Source organism: Eubalaena glacialis, chromosome 2, assembly GCF_028564815.1.
Source record: "Eubalaena glacialis isolate mEubGla1 chromosome 2, mEubGla1.1.hap2.+ XY, whole genome shotgun sequence".
Taxonomy (NCBI): Eukaryota; Metazoa; Chordata; class Mammalia; order Artiodactyla; family Balaenidae; genus Eubalaena; species Eubalaena glacialis.
The window spans coordinates 33435673-33448353 of record NC_083717.1 but is presented as its reverse complement, the minus strand read 5'-3'; the positions used below and the strand labels follow the sequence as shown (position 1 = coordinate 33448353).

Sequence of the window (12681 nt, the reverse complement as noted above, 5' to 3'; positions counted from 1 at the left end):
AGGAAAAATGATACCTCCAGCTTTGTTCTTTTTCCTCAAAAATTGTTCTGGCTATTCGAAATTTTTTGTGGTTCCATACGAATTTTAGAATTATTTGGTATATTTCTGTGAAATATGCCATTGAATTTTGATAAGGATTGCTTTGAATTTGGGTATAGACATTTTAACAAGACTAATTCTTCCAATGCATGAGCATGGAATATCTTTCCATTTATTTGTGTCTTCTTCAATTTTTTTCATTAGTGTCTCACAGTTTTCGGTGTACAGATCTTTCACCACCTTGATTAAATTTATTCCTAGATATTTTATTCTCTGTTGAAATTGTAAATGGGATTGTTTTCTTAATTTCTCTTTCTGATAGTTCACTACTAGTGTATAGAAATGCAACAGATTTCTGTATATTGACTTTGTATCCTGCAACTTTACTGCATTCATCTATTAGTTCTAATGTTTTTTTTGTTTGTTTGTATTTTTTGGTGGATTCTTTAGAGTTTTCTATGTCTAGTGTCATGTCATCTGCAAATAGTGACAGTTTTACTTATTCCTCTCTGATTTGAATGCTTTTTCTTGCCTAATTCCTGTGGTTGGACTTTCAATATTATGTTGAATACAAGTGGTGAGAGTAGGCATCCTTGTCTTGTTCTTGATCTTACAGGAAAAGCTTTCAGCTTTTCACTATTGAGTACGATGTCAGCTATGGGTTTGTCATATATGGCCTTTATTATATCAAGGTACGTTTCCTCTACACCCACTTTGTTGAGAGTTTTTTTTTTAACATAAATAGATGTTGAATTTTGTCAAATGCTTTTTTGGCATTTATCGAGATGAGATATCTCACAATGAGATATCACTTCACACCTCTTAGAATGGCTGTTATTGAAAAGACAAGAAATAACATAGGTTGGAGAGGATGTGGAGAAAAGGGAACCTTGTTACACTGTTGGGTACACTGTTGGTGGGACTATATATTGGTCCCATAGCAGCTACTACGGGAAACAGTATGGAGATTCCTCAAAAAATTAAGAATAGAAGTACAATATGACCCAGCTATTCCACTTATGGGTATTTATTCAAAGAACACAAAAATACTAATTTGAAAAGATGTATGCGCTTGTACGTTCTTTGTAGCATTGTTTACAAAAGCCAAGATATGGAAACAACCTTAGGGCCCATTGACAGTTGAATGGACAAAGAAGACGTGGTACATATACACAATGGAATACTACTCAGCCATAGAAAAGAATGAAATTCTGCCATTTGTGACAACACCGGTAGACCTTGAGGGTATTACACTAAGTGAAATAGGTCAGATAGAGAAAGACAAATGCCATATGATTGCACTCATATGTAGAATCTAAAAATACAAAACAAGTGAACAAACAAAATAAAACAAAAACAAATTCAGATACAGAGATCAGATTAGCGATTACCAGAGGGAAAGAGTGTTGGGGGGTGGGCAAAATGGGTGAAAGGGCTCAACTATATGGTGATGAGTGGTAACTAGACTTGTGGTAGTGATCACTTTATAGTGTATACAGATGTTGAATTGTGATGCTGTATATCCAAAACTTACATAATTTTAAAAAATAGTTCAGCAAACGCACACACACACACAGCCTCATTTGAAAAAAAAGTCTTAATGACCTTGTTCTATATACAAGCTAACTTCCATCTCTTAAACTAGGATGTTAGATTCAGTTATACTGACTTTCTATTAACAATGAAATGAAAAAGTTTCAATAATTCCATATACATATTCTAAATTGAACCATGCTTTTAAAATAACTTATCTCCCTAAAGACTCCATAGGAACAACGAGGTTGTCCTGTACACTATTCTGATTTTCTTCTGCTTCTACTACCACTACCATGACCACTGTCTTTATCACTACCCACCGTAACTAAATTCATTATATTCCCAAACCTGTTCCTCCCGCAGACTGCCCCACTTTATTGAATGGTTCCACTCCATCTGCCTAAATGACGAATCTGTAATCTTGATTCTGTCTTCTTCATCCCTTCCATCAATCCTGCAGCAAGACCTGGTCTTGCTCTCAGATCCCACTTCTCTTCATCTCCTTGGTTACCACCCTAGTCCCAGGCCCTGGAACCCTGCCCCGGACTACTGCAGTGCTTGCTTACTGGTCCATGGTCCTGACACTCCATTCTTCACAGAGCAGCAAGAGTAATCTTTTAAAAATGTAAATCAGACGATAACAACCGCAAGCTCAAAATCCTCCAATGGCTTTTTAATGCACTTTTAAAAGTGCAAGTCTCTAGCAAGCCTGGAAATGTTCTGCACCATCTGCCCCTGCCTTCTTCTCTGGTCTTTTCTTCTGCTCCTTTTCATCTTCTCACAGGGCTCTGGCCACTCTGGCCCCCCTTCGGTCTCCTTGACTCACTGAGCTTGGTCCAGCTTGCGGGCTTTGACTGAAGCTGTCACTAATCCTCATCATTCACAGGATTCACTCGGCCAACCACATCATGGAAACCAACAGGTCCCTTCTCTCAGGCCCTTTTTGTCTCATTACCCTGTTTTCATTTTCTTCAAAGCCCTTATCACTATCTAGAATGTTCTTCAAAACCGTTATCACTATCTAGAATGTTCTTACTTTTTAATGCATGTGCCTGTGAATTCTCCATGTCCCTTCCCCTGGGATGCAGATGTCTGGTCAGAAAGGATGTGGACTGGTGTTTGGTGTTTGGCACTGGCCCATAGGTGGTAGCTGAGGTCACATAAGGAGAGCATACGTCATGAGGAGAGGAAAGGACTGAAAATTCCATCCTGGAGAACACTGAGATTCGGCGTGTGGAATGAGGAAGGACAGCAGGGGAAGAAGGAAAGGAAGCGCAGTCATTTCGGTGGGAGGTGGCGGCGACTCAGGAACCCAGGGTCCTTCTTCCGTTTCGTGGCTCTGCTCTATATCCAAGCCCCTCTCCATGCCACCGGTGGAAAGGGAGAGAGGATGGAGCTTCGTGCGTGGGAAACACCTTGCTTCAGCCCATCTGGCTAGAACTCAGCCACAAGCCCTGCCAAAGTGTAAAGGAGGCTGGGAAATGCAGCCTCTGAACCCCCAGAAGGACAAGGAACTGTGATATGAGGGTCTGCGGCATGCCCTTTACTCAAAGAACCATCTCGACGGATGAAGTTGTATCAGTTGAGACCTACGAAGGTTCTGCTTCCTTCAACAGGTGGCTGGTGACAGTGGTGGCTGAGATCTCAGAACTCAGGATCCCTTATCTGACTGCCCCGTGGGCCTATAGGATCTCTGATGTGGCCGCATTCTTTGCATGTTCTGGTGAGAGCTTCAAAACTCCTTTCAGTGAAAAGAAACATTGTGTTCTTTGAGGGGAAGCTGAAAACAGATTTCCTCCATTTTAGAGAAACAAAGACAAGACATGATTATTCTGCCTATGAGCCACTCTTCAGCGTTCACCCAGGAACAGCAGCTCAGGAGGAGTCATTGAATCCTGTTGAGACCGCCTGGGACCTGGGACTCTTCGCTGCAGTGCTGCAGTGCTGGCACCTGGACACACCGCTCCTCCAGCAGCAAAATACAAAGAAACTATAAGGGACTAAAAATAACTGCGTGCATGCGCAGTTGGGGCAAATTCTGGACAAAAGATACAGAGACCAAAAAAAAAAACCCAACTGCCACTTCCGAAGAGCCCAGAGCAAAAACTGGGCGTTGGGAGCAAAAGCAGGGTACTGCGCATGCCCCCTGCACAGGACACCACCTAAGGGGCGGGCAGAACACCTAAGCCACCCCTACCCTCACCCCATATAAGGAACAGGCTTACCCCCCCCCTTCAGGGAGCGGGCAAGCAAGGAAACCTGTTGTTTGCTCTCGCTCCCCGCTGCTGCAGAGGGGCCCCAATAAAGCGTTGCCTGAATTCCTTGTCTGGCCTCTAGTCAATTTCTATTGACTGGGGAAGGCCGAGAATCCTGGTCAATATCACCGCCATGCCTCAGAGTCGTAAAACTGGGAAGAACAAACATGAACGCATGCTCTGGCCAGGCAGGTGAAGTGAAAAAGAGAAAGCAAGCCAGGCGTGAGATGTAAGAGGTGGCGACTAGGTGAGCAATTTGTAAATCATGGCAACTGAGTTTTAAAAATTCAGGGAGGGCCAAACAAAACGTAGCTGCAAGGCAAACACCTACCAGTGGGTGACCTCTGCTTTTCCAAACCTTCACCTCTCTCTCTCTCCTTAAGTCCTTGAAACTCAGGCTATTTAAGGCTCACTGAAAGACAACGGTTTTCTAAGACAGAGCAGTAGTTTCTCAGCAGGCAGTCTCCTATGAACACCGCTTCAGACGAGTTCCTCTTGAGCCCGAGAAGATCATCAGCCGAACATCAGGTCCTAGTAGCCCCCAACAGCTGCACCCACGTTCAGTTCAAGCATCGTCCATATGGGTGTCATCAACCTCCAAATTGACCCTCAGGGTCTGGATGTGAGAGGAGACTGCTAAGTGGTGTGGAAGGAGTTCACAGGGGGTAAATTAAGAGGAAACTCCCATCTGTTTGTGGACCACAGGCTTCTGCGGACCCAGCTGCGTGTGACCGGCCCTGAGAACGGTGCAGGCAGACCAGCTTAAGTCCTGAGGTTCACCGTGGGTGTCCACAAGCCCAGCAAACATTGTATGTGATCACCACTGCAGCAAAGTGAGCCCGAGGACAGGGGAACCCAAAAGGGGAACCCAGACGGCGGATGGCAGGAATTGCGAGGGTTATTATGGGTGTTGTCTTAGGCAAAAAAAAAAAAAAAAAAAAAAAGACAGCAGTAAATGTATAGTCTCTCTTATACTTGAAATGTAAAAATCTACCACCTGATTTTCTTACTATTTTTTTATTGTGGTAAAATACATATAACATAAGATTTACCATTTTAACCGTTTTAAAGTGTACAATTCCATAGCTTTAATTACATTCGCAATGTGTACAATCATCATCACTACTTCCAGAACTTTTTCATCACCCCAAACAGAAACTCTGAACCCCTTAAGCAGTAACTCCCTATTCCCTGGAAACCCCTAATTTACTTTTGTCTGTATGGACTTGCCTACTGGGGACATTTCATATGAATGGAATCATATAATTTGCGGTCTCTTCCGATTTTTGAGAATCTCACCTTTATAAAATTTCCCTATTTAGTTCTCACTTGAGAGTGGAGACCCATGGGGTTGGGGTAAGCTGGATGAGAAGCAGTATGGGTGTCTTAGGTTGGGTTCTTCCAGAATCCTAACCCTAACCCTAACCCTAACCCTATCCCTAACTGAGACAAGGATGGGGTACAGTTAGCTTATTTGGGAGGTGATCTCAGAAACGGTGGTAGGAGGTTAGGGAAGTGAGACAGGGAAGGGAAGTGTGGCCCTGAGCGGGTCACCACCATGGGCATCTTGGGCTCAGTCCTACTAGGGACCTCTGGGGGATGGCAAAGGACACATCTCAGAATTGTCTCCCAAGGGGTGAGGGAGGTGGGCTATTCATCCACCAACTCCCACCAACAGTTGATAAGGGCTACCCTGGGGCTGTGACGACCCCATATTTCAGACCAACCCTGGAAAAAGGAAGCCAAATTTATTGTCTCCAACAGCCCACCCAGGAGGAGCCCTGCAGGTTACATCTTCTGTGAGGTCCTCTCACTGCCTTGGTTCAGCCAATAGATGGCCCTCAGCTACACTCTGCCCACCATGTTCCTTTTCCTGGGCTGTTGGATCTCGAGCACAATGATGGGAAGTAGATTCCAGTAGCCCATTCCTGAAGGTTGAGTTGTTCCTGATATGGTTTTCATTCTGCCTCAAAGTCTGGTTGTCCAGCCTTCCATTTAATTCTGTGAGTTCCTTAATATCTTCTTTATAGGTATATTAAGTATGCTGCAGGTAGTTTCTACTGTTTTTGACCAGGAACACTGTCTGATATGGTAGGCAAAGGTAGGTGTCTCCAATAGCATTCAATAACTTCAAGCATGATAACCAACAGTTCAAATTCCTAGATTCTAACATCAAGGAATACAATGAAACTCAGGGATGTTTTGTGAAAGTTCCAAAATAATTTCTTAATTCTTGTAATTTTAGAACTGAAATAACTGAAGATCAAACTCAGAGTTGGATCCCATGGATTTTTTAATGACAAGGTCAGTTGAATATACAGCCTCACCAGGGATCATGTGTAAGTTGAAGCATTAATCAGAAAAGAATGAGGTCCTGGGCTTCCCTGGTGGCGCAGTTGTTGAGAATTCGCCTGCCGATGCAAGGGACATGGGTTCGAGCCCTGGTCTGGGAAGATCCCACATGCCACGGAGCAACTAAGCCTGTGCGCCAGACCTACTGAGCCTGCCTTCTAGAGCCTGCAAACCACAACTACTGAGCCCGTGCACCTAGAGCCCATGCTCCGCAACAAGAGAAGCCACCGCAATGAGAAGCCCATGCACCACAACAAAGAGTAGCCCCTGCTCACCGCAACTAGAGAGAGCCCGCGCACGGTAACAAAGACCCAATGCAGCCAAAAATAAATAAATAAAATAAAATTTAAAAAGTTTAAAAATAAAAAAAGAGAGAAAAGAACGAGGTCCTGACAATTGCAGTAGGGATAGCTGGGTGAGTTTAGAAGATGCAAAGCACTCAGAATGTCCAAATCCCCCTGAAATAGCACTCAGCTGTAGTACTGTCATGATGGCAGCCAACACAATATACGGCTCTGAGAATATACTCAGAATACTCATAATATTAATTATGCTGGATATTTTGTCTCATACCCCTGATATAGCCAAGGGCTGAGCATGTGACCAATGTTGAGGCTATTTGTACTCTGTCCTGGAACTTTGTTTCTTGAATGGAGGGACACAAAAATAGTTAGGACTTTATGAATTCCAGACTGGTGGCCCCCAACAGTCAAGTGGTTTTTGTCCTATATGGTCAGTCTTCCAGACAATTCTATGAGTATGCAGGCATCCTTCCAATAAATTCCCTCTTTTGTTTATACCAGCTAGAGTTGGTTTCTGTTGCTTGTGACCAAAGAGCCTAACTTTAACCCTCCTTTACACTCTATCCTTCCAGCACTGTCTTTACATTGCTGCAGGTAAGTTTACAGGGCCTCTCCATGATCTGGGCTTGCTTATCGTGAAAGATTCCCTAGGCCAGGCCTCTCAATATTATTTTTTGATCTTTTCCTATCAATCAAGAACAGTGTCTTTAATTTTTTTATCCACTTGGCAAATACCCACTGAGCTCTTACTGTGTGCCAGACACTGCAAGGTGCTTTGGGGAGCAGGCATCAAATGCTGAACTAGCCCTTATATGCCCCACAACTGGAGGAAAGGTGACTCTTGTGCAGAACTAGTGATAGACAGGTTGATCATGATCATGTCATAGGGGATGCAGATAAATGTGTGCAGGTGAGAGGAGAGATGTTACTTCCGGTTGTAAAGGGTCAGGGAAAAGTCCCTGAAGGAGTTGGCATATGTAGTGGATCTTGAAGCAGTCAGGGTGACAGCAGTGATGGCAGTGAGGCAGGTGTGCTTGACGGAGGGAAGAGTGTGAGACCCGACAGCGAGGGGGAAGATACAATGCAGGGGCGTATTCTAGTGTGGGGTATGCAAAGGAAAATAGCAGGAAATAATGTTACACAGATCGTGGAGGCATTGAGAATCAGATTAGGAACTTGGACTTTATCTTGTAACTTTAAAGGGGGAACCAGTGCAACTTTCTGAGCAACAGAGTGGCAGAATTAGTTATATGAGTCTCATTAGGTGTAAATTGAGAGAATCACTGATCCATAGACCAATCTGGCGCTTTTTCTGGAACCAAAGCTCTCTTCCAGGAACGTTGAAGTTAACGATGGATGGAATTTCTGGGCACTAGGCATGAGATGCTTTATGCAAATGTACAGTGCCTGACCCATAGTAGGTACTTGATGGCAATTCATTTCCAAACATTTCTTTCTAATTATCTTGAGGAAGCTTTTAAAGACAAACGACCACCTTCTTTGCTAACAATCACCTTCTTAACCCAGTATGATTTGGGTGTCCTTATGAAAAGGGGAAACTTGGACAGACGCACACAGGAGACAGTGCCAAGTGATATTGCTGGGATTCTGTCCTTAACTCTCCCCTCACCAACACACAGACACACAGACACACAGACACACACACACGGACCAATCTGCACTCTTGTGGCTTTACCCATCACCTATGACTGGCCGTCCCCAACTGTGGCCCTCAATGTCAACATCTGGTTGACATTTCCTCATTGGAAAAGGTGTTCCACAGACAAATAAGCTTGGGCAACATGAAATAAAGAAGATGTCTTTGTTGCAGGATATCTTGGAAACTTAATATGCTACAGTGCCTTGAGGGTCTCCAAGATGGGGGTATAGTCTAGGATACAGAATACAGTATTCCCAAACTCATTTACTCAGTCTCCCATTGTAAGGCACAGGCAATAATATTTTGTGAAGAACTTTAATTCCAGCCCAGCCTTCTTCTCCTGTGATTTGCTCCATACATCTAACTGTGTAGATTTCTCCCGTATAATGTTTTGCAGGAACCTCAAAGTAGACACGTTGGAAACCAGCCTCCTTGTTCTTCAGTGCTTTCCTTCAGCCGTTCCCATAGAATTGTCCTCCTCCCAGTTACCAGAGACCTGGAACTAGCATCCTTTACTTCTGCTTTCCTCTCCTGTCTGTGTGATTGTTTAATCACCGGCTTCACTAATTTAATCTGATTAATAGGTTTCGATTCTTTCTCCTTTGCCTCTCACCTGGTGGCTTCCTAGGTGGTGTTCCTGCCTCCAGACTTACCTTTCTCAAATGTATTTTCCAGACCTGTGTCTCAGTGAGCTTTCTATAACACAGAGCAAGTCCCCAGTTACACCCAAGACCCCTCCGCGACTCTCTGCTGCTTCTGGGCTGAAACATCTTCTCATGCTCCTTAGCGCGGTCCCCCTACCCTGTCCCATCACAGGCAAACCTCTCCAGCCTCTCCCCTCCTCATGCATACTTCAGCTGTTCTGAACTACATATAATTCCCTCCTGCAGGAGGCCTCAGTGTTCTTCATTCATCCTTTGACTGTTCCTTCATCCATGTAATCCTTTCCTGTCTCTCAACATGCAGCTCAGGGGGCTGGGAAGTCTTTGTGGTTGGCATTCCAACCCTGGTCAGGTCTAGTGCCACTTCGCCATGCTTGTCCCTGTTGCTAACTATGCAGTAATGACTACATAACATTACTCATGTCTGTCTCCAGATAGACTTTGAACCCCTGGAGATCAGGGACCTTGCCCTAAGTTACCTGTGTGGTCTGCATGCTGGCACTTAGGAGGAACTCAGCCAATGATACTTGTAACTGCTCTGCAACTCCATGGTGTTACCAAGCCGAGGACTTCTGAGCAGACAGATAGCCATTGGTCTTTCAGATGCCTGGCTTTCACCTTCTGAAATCTGGTCTTTTGCATTGTATTGATACATAGGGAAACGGATGGTGATTTTACTGAGCTAAGAGGATATGGATATTTACCACAGGTTGACCCAGTTGAAAGTTGTAACAGCCTGGAGGAAGCTCTGTCTACTCAGACCAGACCTGGGCTCCCATTCATGAGTATTGCCAACAAATGTGTCACTTCCCATTTCCTTAAAAAGCTCCCAGACTTGGGCACAGTTTATAGTCTTGCTTCACTTCTGCTGGAGGAGTTCACTACGGCAGATTAAAGCTGGGGAAATTGCTAACTTGTGTTAAGGTGAAGAAAATTGTTCTGATGTATTTCAACTCAGGAACTGAATCTTCAGGAATCTGAATTGTGATTTATGCCTCTCAATTCAATTCAACAAGCTTTTAGTAAGCATCCATTCTTCACCATGTGCTCAGCCCAACCCTTGGTGGGAGATGGGTGACCAGAAAGGGGTGAGATGTGGTGTCCGCCCTCTGAAGCTTGCTATCTAATAGGGAGGCCTACAGGGTGAACTACTACAGACAATGGAGGGAAGGGGAGTGCAGAGAGAGGAAAGTTCTACAAATGGAAACAACCCATCTGAAGGTTCTGCATGGTACAAGGTACTGTGTAGGGGAGTTAGGGATAAAGGGACTCTTTTAAACCTGTTAATGACCAGGGTTCTTGGCCTTCCCCAATCAGTAGAAATTGACTAGAGGCCAGACAAGAAATTCAGGCAAGACTTTACTGGGACCCCTGCTGCAGCAGGGGGGGAGTGAGAGCAAACAACAGGTTCCCTTGCTTGCTCGCTCCCTGAGGAGGGGCAAGCTTGTTTTTTATATGGGGTGAGGGTAGGAGTGTGTCCAGGGGTCAGGCCGGAGGGGTGGCTTAGGTGTTCTGCGACCCCTTAGGTGGTGTTTTGTGCAGGGGGCATGCACAGTACCCGGCTTTTGCTCCCGACACCCAGTCTTTGCTCCGGGCTCTTCAGAAGTGGCAGTAGGGCTTTGTGTTTTTTTGGTCTCTTTGTATCTTTTGTCCAGAATTTGCCCCAACTGCGCATGCATGCACTTACTTTCAGTCCCTTACAATTTCTTTGTATTTTGTTGCTCGCGGAGAGGTGTGTCCATGTGCAAGCACTGCAGCGCTGCAGCACTGCAGCAAAAGGTCCCAGATCCCAGCAAAGGGTCCCAGGTCCTAGCCTATCTCAAACCCATCTCAAGGGCACAGCTAGTGGCAAGAGAGCAGGCCAGAGAAAGTGAGCATTTTAACATTTTATCCATCTCAGGGGCGTGGTCCCCCTTAGAATCTCAGGGTGTAATGCAGATCTCAAGATTGGATTCAGGGGCAGTAATTATATGAAGCTTATGTGCCGCCCCCCCACCCCGCTATCCCAAGCTTCTCTTCCTACAGCTCCCATTCAGATGGCCCATACAGTACCATCCTTTTCTGCTGATGTATCATGTCTGCAGTGCTTGGAATATGGTTCTCTCGAAGATATAGAGCCAGCCGCTGGCAGCAGCAAACGACCCCTCCCCAGGGTACTGTGAAATGTGGTTACATATTTGTTGAGACAGTATATTACCCATTGTCCTTAACTGCACCCAGAGACATGTCAACCCGTCCCCGACAGGCTTATTTTTCTGTTAAACAAGACAGCAGTGAAACATGGTATAAAGCAGAAGAGGATCTCCCTTCTTTGTCTAAATGGCTCCAGAAAGTGATGGTTGGGGAGCTTTTCTTGAACCCCCAAGGAAGAGATGGACTTGACCTTCAGAGGCCTTAGCATGAAGAGCCATGTTGACACCTTGGTCTCATACATAATTCAAATTAAAACACCACAGAGCCATAAAAGCTGTGAGAGAAAGTCCCCCAAAATTCTGATTTTTCCTGTTATGATAATTCAAAGTTCCTTTTTGGAGATATCCATATTCTTTAAAAAATTATTTTCTCCATTTTTTTACATCTCTGCCTTGCCCATCTGCTTAGTAGACCTCGTGGGAAACCCAGTCCTGTGGGTGTGCTGACATAGCGCCTATAACAGAGGGAGCGCTTAACTCTCCTCTCAGGAAGGACTCACCTCTGTGTCTGCTGGAGCAGACAGTGAACCCATCCACTTCTGGAACTGTGTTTCTTCGGAATGGGTGCTGGGGACAGGGCCTGGCTCATGGTAGGGGTTGGGGGAGACTGTTGAATGAGTGTCTTTTGCTTTATAGTCTTAACAGCCTAGGCAAGTGGATACCTCAGCCCCCAAGGCTAATGGAAAGGGAAGATGAGTTCGGATTCTGCAGGACTGGAGCCTGGGAGCATCGTCTGGGCTGTAAGCGGCCCTTGGAGAGAAATCAAGGTTTATTAGATAATGATTTGGGGTTGATTTCGACCTATCCCTGGCTGGCACGGCCATCTCTGTGTGTGTGTGTGTGTGTGTGTGTGTGTGTGTGTGTGGTAGGGGTGCTCCGGTGGGTGGGGCGTAAGGACAGAAGGTGCTGTGTGATCATGGACATCTTGCTTCCGGGTGAATGGACCATTCAGAGCAGCACCCAGCAGCTGGAAGTTCTGGCGTCAGGGCCCAGCATCCTGGTCCTCACCCAGCCTAACAGTTATCAGCCGGGGATGCCAGGCAAGGGAATGGAGGTATCATTTGTGTTGGACTCAGAAACGAAGGTGAGGGTCAGGGAAAGACTCTGACCTGATGGACATAGGATGTCCAGGGCTCTCCTCAGGTGCTAAATCTTTGGCCACAAGAGTAAGTCTACGTCCTCCTCTCAGGTGGAGCTGTGGTTCCTGATCCTAACGTGCCCTAGCCTCTAGGGGGAGCTCAAGACTCCACATGAGCAGCCCCTGGAGAGTAAAACTGATGGGTCAAAGGCAAGGTCATGTGATTGGAGCATACTCTTAGGGGCAGAGTGTTCACAGAGAAGAGGTTTAAATTCTATTTCTTTTTAGATTGTTTCACTCTCATTTGCCAATGCCCAGCGTTCTTGCTCTCTCATTTGCTCTCAGAGCCAAAAAGGGGGCAAATGTCATAGCCCATGCCTTAGTAGAGATGTCTGCAATAGGAGGTCAGGGTCTCCAACAGACCAGGGAAGACAGATGCTGATAAAAACTACAACTCTGGTGACAGAGTCTTGCCCCATGTAGGAAGTCTGAAGCCCAAGGAATTTTAAAGGCAGCTATTTTCAATGGTGGCCTGTAAATGCACATCTTAAATAGCAGATCTTGCACATGACCCAACGCTGAATCTATTAAAATGGCAACTGCAG

The 12681-nt window shown here is 45.3% G+C and overlaps 1 protein-coding gene across 2 annotated transcripts in view; it reads left to right on the top strand.

Annotated features, from left to right (window-relative positions):
- The window catches only part of MTHFS (methenyltetrahydrofolate synthetase), a 305315-nt gene that overhangs the window by 255253 nt on the left and 37381 nt on the right, over window positions 1-12681 (top strand). Inside the window, exon 5 of one of the 2 annotated variants that reach the window (XM_061181710.1) lies at window positions 6076-6276. The exons of the other annotated variant lie outside the window; for it this stretch is intronic. Within the exon in view, the coding sequence (XP_061037693.1) occupies window positions 6076-6127 (52 nt within the window). The 3' untranslated portion in view covers window positions 6128-6276. Of the gene's footprint in view, window positions 1-6075; window positions 6277-12681 lie in introns of those variants that run through there. 2 annotated transcript variants of the gene reach the window in all.